This window comes from Triticum dicoccoides, chromosome 3B (genome assembly GCF_002162155.2).
Source record: "Triticum dicoccoides isolate Atlit2015 ecotype Zavitan chromosome 3B, WEW_v2.0, whole genome shotgun sequence".
In the NCBI taxonomy this organism is placed as follows: domain Eukaryota; kingdom Viridiplantae; phylum Streptophyta; class Magnoliopsida; order Poales; family Poaceae; genus Triticum; species Triticum dicoccoides.
The window spans coordinates 112,484,655-112,493,943 of NC_041385.1; the positions used below are offsets into that span (position 1 = coordinate 112,484,655).

Genomic DNA, 9,289 nt, shown 5'->3' on the forward strand with positions numbered 1-9,289 from the left:
ACTCCGACATCCCCGGCCCTCTAAATCCCCCTTTCGGTCACATTTTCTTCCAATCCGCCCCTTCTCCCTCCTACTTTGCATCCCCACCCTTTTCGCCCGCCGTCGGCGTTGTACCTCTGCGGCCGCCACACAGGCATAGCCGGGCCTTCGCAACCAGCACCGATGCGCCCACTCGCCTTTTACGACGGCATCGTCCGCTCAGGACCTGTCCATAGCCAGGTACACTCCTCCCCTGTCGATGACGTCCATGGCAGACACCATGCCCAACAAGTGTTCAGTCAAATGACATTGAGCTAACTTTCGAATGCCATGCCATTTTTTTAGAGTACAAAAGATGGCGGGGTACACGAGCATAAAGGTGAGTTGTTCTGCGATGTATGGTTGGCCGTACTCACGAATTTTGTAGGCAGGAACATAAGGGGGCTCTTTTAGCAGCGTGTGCATGATTCGTTTCTCGTGCGGCACATTGCGCCCTACGACATGCACATTATCCAACAATGCAATGTGAGGTCATTATCGTATCGATTGTATGCCATCCAGACCACTGTCACAAAGTTTTGTGGTGCGGTTGCTAGGCTAGAGACAAGATGGCCATTGCGCGCGGCAGCAGAGAAGAGCGTAAGTTTTTTTTTTTGCTCAACTTGTGATTGAATCATTCATTCACTCAATGTTTCTCTACACATTGTGTAGATCGTACGCGCTTCCGCGATGTATGATAGAGAGACGATCATTTAGGTGCATACACTATTGGATGAAACTCATTAGGTGCATACACTATTGGATAAAGCTGAAGGGGCAATATGTGTAGGACAACATTATCCGTTTAACATCCGATTAATCTCGTTGAATTTGAACTATTGTTGTAATAGACTTATTTGCATGCTATGTATGGATGATTTGTCCTATTTTATATCCGAACTTTCACGAATTCCGTCGGGTTTTCACGAATTTCGTACGATCTGTTGAAATGACGTTTCAATTGTATGCGGATAGCGTTGGATGGCTAGCTCCCGCATCCGTGTCCGCAGACTGGCCCCCTGTCACTAGACAAATGCGGGAGCAAATTTACAGGTCAACGTTGGGATGCCCTAATGACACTTATTTTTGAAACGGAGGGAGCAGCAATTTAAAAAAAATTGTTTGATTACTCCTATCTTTTTCCTAGAATAATCTACTCCTATCAAAGAAACAGTCATTACAAGTGTGTATTTCGATAAAATAGCACATACACTCATAGGCAGAAACTCCACTCTCGAGCGTCAGCAAAAATACAAGTGTCAACAAAAATACATGCTCTTATTCATCCAAGCTTTCCGGGTTTATTTATTTTTTGTCCAGATACAAGTTTATTAATAAACTGGGCTGCCATAAAATATCTGGTGCACAAAAAGGTAAGCTTAGCATTCTCAGTGAATACAAGAAACTTATAGGGGGAAACTGCATTTTGACCCAAGGGAAATGCTTCATAGCTCTCGGCTGGAAAGAAAGGGAAGCAGGCAAAAAGAAACAAGGTGACACAATGGACAGGCATGTTGGAGAGGGAGGTGGCCGGCGAGGAGGGGTTGGCCGGAGAAGAAAAAGTGGCCGGGGAGGACGGAATGCCCGGGAGGCCCAGCGGAGAGGAGAGGGAGGTAGGTCCGGCGTGGACTCCCATGTGGGTGGTCCGGGTGGAGGAGAGGAAGGTGGAGGTGATGGCGGTGGAAGCAAAGGCGGGGACTTGTCTGGCGGCGAGCAACGCCAGATGAACCCATCCAGCAGCGAGGACGCTGCAGGCAAGCCCCAAGGCGGCGGAGGAGGAGTGGAGGGAAGCAAAGGCGGGGACTTGCCCGGCGGTGAGCAACGCCAGATGAATCCATCCAGCAGCGAGGACGCTGCAGCCAAGCCCCAAGGCGGCGGAGGAGGAGTGAAGGGAAGCAAAGGCGGGGACTTGCCCAGCGGCGAGCAACGCCAGATGAACCCATCCAGCAGCGAGGAGGCTGCGGCCAAGCCCCAAGGCGGCGGAGGAGGAGTGGAGGGAGGCAAAGGCGGGGATTTGCCCGGCGGCGGCGAGCAATGCCAGACGATCCCATCCAGCAGCGAGGAGGCTGCTGGCAAGCCCCAAGGCGGTGGAAGAGGACTGGATGGAAGCCAAGGCGGGAGCTTTACAGGCGGCGGCCAAAGCATGAATTCGCCTGCATCTCTCAAGGAAACCATCCTTGGTTGGGACGTCGATGACATCCTGGCTGATAATCAAACGGTACATCTTCTTGTCCTCGATCCCTGCGCATTCCACTTGTGCGCCTTCCCCTCCTGCCTGTCCCCCGCTGCTACCGGTGGCCGCTCGGGCTGGCCCCTCACGATCTAGTATGTACTAGTAGGAGTAGCACCGGCTTTAATCCATCAACGATTTGATTCTATGTAGTGTACTACTACTTCGCGTTAAAATAGTTTCCTGATTTGGGCACCACACTAATTTAAGTGCGTAACTGAATGCAGATGAGTAAAGTGACTACTTTTTGTTTTTCTTAGGTTATCTTTGTAGATTTTAGCCTAGAACAGTTTGCAATTTGTGATTTTATTTCTTATTAGTCAGCTCATCGCCTATTATTGAGTTGGTGCCTGATTTTTATGCAGCTTCCAGAGGTACCAGATTTCAGTGACTCTGTCGAAGAATATATGAGTGCATACTCTGCTCTTTTGGTTCAGGAATGTAGGGCTGCTGTCAAGGATGCATTGCAGAACATTCATGAATCATCACTACCTTACATTGTCAAACATATTTTACCCACAAATTCAAAGTCAGAGATTTTCCTTGACGTCGACCTCAACCTAGATGCAAAGGGCAGTTGGCATGTCGCAAGAGAGGGGGATCTTTTTCTGTTTAGTACTTACTCTCCTCAGCAAGAAGAGTTTAAGTATTCATACAAATACAGATCTTTTGGCATTGCCTCTGATATCAGTCCGCACTCCAAATTTCATCGAGGCTTCAAAGCAGATTCTACCAAAAAGTTGAAGAATTTCAGATATGCAACATTTTTGATCAACCTGAATGGTTTTCTCAGTGCTTGGAAAGCAATGCAAGTGCAGGAAAATGGAAATAACTGTGCTGGAATTCGATCAATTATGAAATTGCCAAAATTGGTAATATGCATACCATTCAATATCGACTAGCTACATGTTTATTGTGTTATACTTCCTTCCTAATCTGTTCTCCCATCTTTTTCATCATTTTGCAGCCCAGCACTGATGATCCTTGCTGCCCTCAGTCAGTCTGTTTGAATAACACGGTGTTCGGAAATCTGAGTGGACATCAACGAATCATTGCCAGTTCTGTTGCTCGAGCATTCCAGTGCAAACACGGTAATATTGTAAAGCTTCTTTGGGGCCCTCCAGGGTCTGGAAAGACGCTGGTAATCACCAAGGTTCTCCGCTATTTGCAACGATTGTCTATGAGGATTTTTATATGTGTTCCTTCAGAAGACCATGTCCTTTCATTGCTAATGCTTCTTGAAGAATCAGAATATAAATTCAATGATCTCCTTGTTCTGGATAACTTAGAGGGTAGAGAAATCACCCAAAAAGTTCGTGAAACTTGCTTACAGGATAGGTCACTGGATTTTCTGTGTTGCATCAAAATGTATGGACAATTGGTTCATGAAATGATTTTGCTTCTGAACTTGGAAATGTTCTGTACTAAAAAATGTGATCATAAATCAGTGACTCGATGTGGCAAAACCAGCCTTCCTGTCTTCAAATTGCAGGCCTTTAAGAACAGCTTCAGTACTCTTGTTACTGGTATGCGGCGATGCTTGCTCGAGCTAAAAGGCAGATTCTCAGGAATGTGCTTGACAAATGAAAATGTGGAAAGCATTGGGAATTTGCTCGACACTTTGGAAGTTTTAGATAACCTACTGAACCATAAAATAAAAGATGAGAAGAGCGTGCATCAAGCTTTTGGATTGGTAACCTTGGCACCATCTGCTGCTGGATTTCATGAGTACCCGTTTGCTGAAGAACTAAACAGTGCTAGAGTGGCATGCTTAAGAGCAGTTGAAACTTTGAAACACTCAATTACGCTTCCAAAGCATTTCCGTGAGAGAAGAGATATTGAAAACTATTGTATTCAGAAATGTCAAGTGATTGTTAGTAGCACCTGTTCCAACAATCGTTTGCTTCAGTTGGACACACACCAAATCGATCTGCTGATAGTAGATGGTGCTGCTAATATTAAAGAGTATGATTTGATTGTTCCCTTGAGGCTTCCAATCAGACATGTTTGGATGTCGGGCACTGCGAACAAGCAACCAACAACAAATAAGGTACATTTTCTTTCCATGTTATATTCTATCTATTTGCACAAATTATGCTATCCGAGTCTCTGAGCTAATCTTCACTACTTCTGTTTTATGATATAATTAGGTGGCCCAGGATGATGGGTTCTCCAATAATCTTTTCCAAAGACTATCTCAACTGGGGTTTCCAATGGATAGGCTCACGGAGCAATTTCTAATCAATCCAGCGGTTTTCCAGTTCCTGAATGAGTATTTGTATGAAGGAAAGATTTTAGGTGCTCAAAATGATTGTTCTCCAAGCTACAGTAAAGAATTCGAAAGCCTAATTCTTCAAAATTATTTATTCATGGATGTCGTCAAGACGGGTGCTAATGCTGACAATGACTTAACTGAGGAAAGCGCAATTCTTTACATCTTGCAGCAAGTGCTTTTCAAATGTATGTTCTTCACATAACTATCAAACAGTCTTTCTCAGCAGTGTATAGGCATGTTTTACTGAATTTTTCTTTTCTTACCTAATCAGCTTGGAAAGGTGTTAACAGAAAGCTCAATGTTGCTGTTGTGTGCCTACATAGTAGCCGTGCTGATGCAGTCAAAAGTCGCCTGATAAACAAACATGGCACTCAAGAGAAAATTAATTTACATGTGAAGTGTGCAAGCAGTTTGCAGGGAGAAATGTATGATGTCGTCATTATGTCAGCGCTTTCAACAGATAACAAGAAGTTTGTTCATGACCAGCATATCATCTCAACAATCACCCAAGCAAGGTTTGTGCATAGGATTGTAGTTAAATTTGATCTTGCTATAAATTTTACCACTGTTACTAAGTACTCTGGCCACAATTACATCCTGCAGATATTGCCTATGGACACTGGTTTATCTTCTTGACGCTCCTCGGCATGATGGAGTTTTCACAAAACTTCTTACTGACGCTACTGAGCGGGGGTGTTTTGTAAAATTATCACCTGTGGTCAGTGATCAGTTGGACAAAAAAGTATCTTTTGCTCATCTGTTTGGCGGTAACCCTGCTCCCAGAAAGGTAAACCTTTTATAGTAATGTTATCAGCTAATTTTGAAGTGCCTTTTTTCCTTGAAAGAGGTTGGAAGGAACGAACCAGCAGTTAGGTCCTCGATGGAGCTATTTTAAGCCTGGGAGTAGAATTTTTCTTTACGATGAGAACTCTAAAGACCACTATAGGAATTTCTTTTTTTTTCTTATTTGGACTTTTGAGATGAAATATATATATATATATATATATATATATATATTTTTTTTCATTTTGAGCAGCAACTCTAGTTGTGACCTGCAAGTATCAGTTAGTTGCATAGGTAAATAATAAGAATATTGAGTTTGAAGTTGTAGTCATGACCATCACAGAACATTGACAGGACTTGCATTCCCTTATCTTTGGGTTTGTCTATGTGAACTGGGGCATATTTCACACAATATTGTTTGGTATATGTTGTTTGTATTTAGTTGGTATAGCATATTAGCATGTCACATTTGTTTGTCTTTTGTAATGAATCATTGATAATGATATTGTGCATTGCTAATCTACAGCCTACTATTTTACCCTGTATTTTAGGTTACTATTGAATTCACTTGGAATGGCAGGCCTCACAACAGCAAATATATTTTAGCTGATTTGCGAGATCAGAAAAGTTCTGGTACGCATGACGTATTTTGAAATATTACCTGATCTTGGTTGTCTATTATATCCACAGGGATACTCTATTTGGTTGGATAATCTTACTTTTGTTCCATACAGATACTTGCACGCTTCAATCTGCTTTGGCGGCGATGGAGTCCACGAAAAAATTCCAGTACTCAAAATTTAAACCACCAAAAGATTTTGAGTGGATTTTATCCGATGCTCATTTGAGGTTAGAATACAAGGTTACCACTAAGAAAGACATCGGAGAAGAAGTGGACATGTCTCAAAGGGGCTGCAAACGCCTTGACACTGGTCTACACATTCTCAAAGAGACTGGGGCCATAGCACACAAACCTCAGCAGCCCGAGGTGATATATATGCATTAGTTGTTCTATCATGTGGTTTGTTTCAATGAATGTGATTTACAAGAGGAGGAGGAGGGGGGGGGGGGGTAGTTTGCGTATTGCTTCTGTTATATTCCTGCAAAAATTTAAAGTACAACCTCTGTAACTTAATACAAGACAATTGAACTGCAAAAACGTCTTATATAAGTTACGGAGGTAGTATTCTATATCGTAGTAAACGGGAATTTTTTAGTTACATGCCACCAGCCACTACATAAATATGACATTTAGAGATATAAGAACCCCGAAAAGAGCGATCAGTCATATACTGATTGTAATGTTGGGTTCTGTCACTGCCAGATGCTATGACAGATGTCTTGCCATGTGTCTTAGTTGGCACCTATCTTGCATGCACAACAAGCAAATATTCCATCTCCTGACTACTCCCTCCGTCCCGAAATACTTGTCATCAAAATGAATGAAAATGGATGTATCTAGAACTAAAATACATCTAGATACATCTATTTCAATGACAAGTATTTCCGGACGGAGGGAGTACTAATTTCTAATCAATTTTTGCATTGGCTTATTGCTGCATAGGAAATTGATAGTAGTGTTTCAGACTTCAAGGTTGCCCTAGTTAGATTTGGACTTTGAAGTCCCAATAGGATATTTATCTACTATTGCTAATTATCTTTCTAGTCAGTTTGTCTTCCAATAGTACATATTCGTTCCATTGCTGCAACGATAAAAAGTACAATTAGCAGGAACTAAGATCGTAATAAGGGGTACAGGACTGAGGGCGTAGAGCTTCTCTTAGTTCTGAAGCTCTGTCGCTTCTGTCCATGAAACATATGTTTATTAGCATCATGACCATTTCTGTCATTTGTGGTCTAGCACCATTACTGTAGTGGCAGTACATCTGTGCAATCATCTAGGATCTGCTAAGGCTGCATGAGTTCTTGGTATCTCAATAAGGTTACATGGCACAAAGCTTCAAGCAAACAAGCATGGGTGCCCAGTTAAGTCATGAGTTGTGTTTCTTGGGAGAGGCAAGAGCATAGGAGGAACTTGGAGGAAACACTGAGGATTGTGTTGACTGGTTTGGTTGGGGCATTTTATTTATTTGAAGAATTATGATGATGATGATAAGTAAATCATTATATGGCCATGCATTTTTTGGGTTGAAATAAAGAAGCTTTGTAGTTGTATGTTGGTAGAGCCAAAAGTCCTGTTCCTCCGGGGATATCTGAGGAAGACAAGGTTAAAATTCTAAATATCAGAATAGAAAATAAGCTTATAGTTTTTCTCATGAAGTAAGAATTAGCCCTGTCCAGAAAATAGGCTTTGAATGACCTAGAGTTGCTATAGGAATTTCTTATGCGGTTGGTTCTAAAAATTATTAAAAAAATCTAGTTGATAATATCGACTAGTCTAGTTGTAAAGAATCATGCTCAAAAGTAGGTGATTTTATAAGGAGTCAAAATAGTTCAGTTTGTAGATTACAGTATTTGTGGAATGATGGTCAAGAGGGAAGTGGGGTTTGGGGTCTGATCTGGGCAGGGCAGGGCAATGGTACTGGGCAGCACTGGTCATGTTTAGTGGCAGAGTACAAATGCAATCCTGGGTTCTCGAATTGAATGTATGTGGAATGTTTTGAGGATGTATAGGGTTATATATAGATTGTCTGCTACTAAAAGGCCGGATGCCCTGAGGTGAATAGGCATGAGCTATAATATTTTTTGTTTATAGGGTCCTCGAATTGAATGCATTAGTTTTATGTGCATGAGGTATACTATCTTTTTGGAGATAAATTCTCTAGAGAAATCCAATAGTCTTGTGTTATAATTATAGTGTGTTTCCTTTTTGTCCGAGAGATTCATTAATATACATTCATAATTAAGATTCTTCATTGAATCACTGCTTGTTTTTTAATGTATAATTTAACCTTAGCACAAACTCTATTGTGTATCTGCTCTTGCAGCAGGTGAGCCCACGCCGTTTCAAGCTTAAGTCGTATTCAAGACTGGAGATCAATGAAAATGGAGGCATGAGTGTTGCTGCCCGTGCTGTAGTTGATGGAACCTTCTTCTTGATGCATTTTAAAGTTTCGCGAAACTACTTCACGTTGAAGCCTGGAGAGGTTTATCACTTCGACGCCAACAATGCATACTTAAGCCCCTCATTTTTGATACCAGCATCTCATGCTGTGATGATGATTGGGTCAGGGGATACCCATATATACACAGAATTGCCGAGCGGAGACATACAGCATGAAAAAAGTGTCCATGTGAACTTTCAGAACAGCGCTGGAAAGCTGTTCGGTGATGACGGTTTTGGTAAAATTGGGTCGAGCTCTGTGCGGGGTCTATACCAGCTCACAATCTGAACACGCAGGACATTTTTGATCCCTGGTTTTGTAAAAACAAACTAATAGAGGACACCAACGTTAATTGAAACCCTGAATTTTATGCAGGGGTGAAAGTTTGGATGTTAATTGCCTACTTTCTGGATAACATCTTATACTATTACCAAATACTTTATGCACTGGTCATGTTAATCTTGGATGCTAGCTGCCTACTTGTACTATTTGGTAAATATACTGAGAATTTCGGTAGCAAAATGGTACCTGTATGGCTGTATCTCACGGAGGGGTGACGCGCGGCCGGTTCTGGGATTGTACTACGACTTAAGAGATCAAGACCTCGAGGCGGCGCCCCCCGTGTCACCTTTGGCCTTCTCGTCGACGCATTCGCAGCGGCCAGCGGGCGTGCACGGCGTTGTGGTGTGCTACTTGCCGGGAGAGATCGCCCAGATTGCTTTGGCTCCACCTCATGATCCCGCTCTGCCGACCATTTGCACTGCTACGTGTCCAGGTGAGGAGGTGCAGGTGGGAGGTGGCCGGGCGTCGCCCTTCACCGGGGCGCCGGCCGTCGAAGGCCCCGCTTCCTCCGGTGCCGCGTGCCCCGGTCCATCTCGGCGACGCCTTCGACGCAACGGACTGGGGACAAAGGGCCGG

General features: G+C 43.0%; 1 protein-coding gene across 1 annotated transcript; it reads left to right on the top strand.

Moving 5' to 3' along the window:
* Positions 1–1,524: 1,524 nt before the first annotated feature.
* LOC119275058 lies at positions 1,525–8,804 on the top strand. The gene is made up of 9 exons (XM_037555839.1): positions 1,525–2,236; positions 2,614–3,120; positions 3,216–4,298; positions 4,399–4,708; positions 4,795–5,038; positions 5,127–5,310; positions 5,858–5,939; positions 6,041–6,294; positions 8,255–8,804. Exons 1-9 carry the CDS (start codon positions 1,742–1,744, stop codon positions 8,657–8,659), a joined length of 3,564 nt encoding a protein of 1,187 aa, XP_037411736.1. The 5' UTR covers positions 1,525–1,741; the 3' UTR covers positions 8,660–8,804.
* The last annotated feature ends 485 nt before the right edge of the window (positions 8,805–9,289 follow it).

What these genes read in the sequence shown, in the direction of transcription:
- LOC119275058 (XM_037555839.1), top strand. Translation starts at nt 1,742, where the DNA reads ATGAACCCATCCAGCAGCGAGGACGCTGCAGGCAAGCCCCAAGGCGGC. An exon ending in TCCTGGCTGATAATCAAACG is followed by an intron (nt 2,237 to 2,613) that starts GTACATCTTCTT and finishes ATTTTTATGCAG; the next exon opens with CTTCCAGAGGTACCAGATTT. An exon ending in TCAACAATCACCCAAGCAAG is followed by an intron (nt 5,039 to 5,126) that starts GTTTGTGCATAG and finishes TACATCCTGCAG; the next exon opens with ATATTGCCTATGGACACTGG.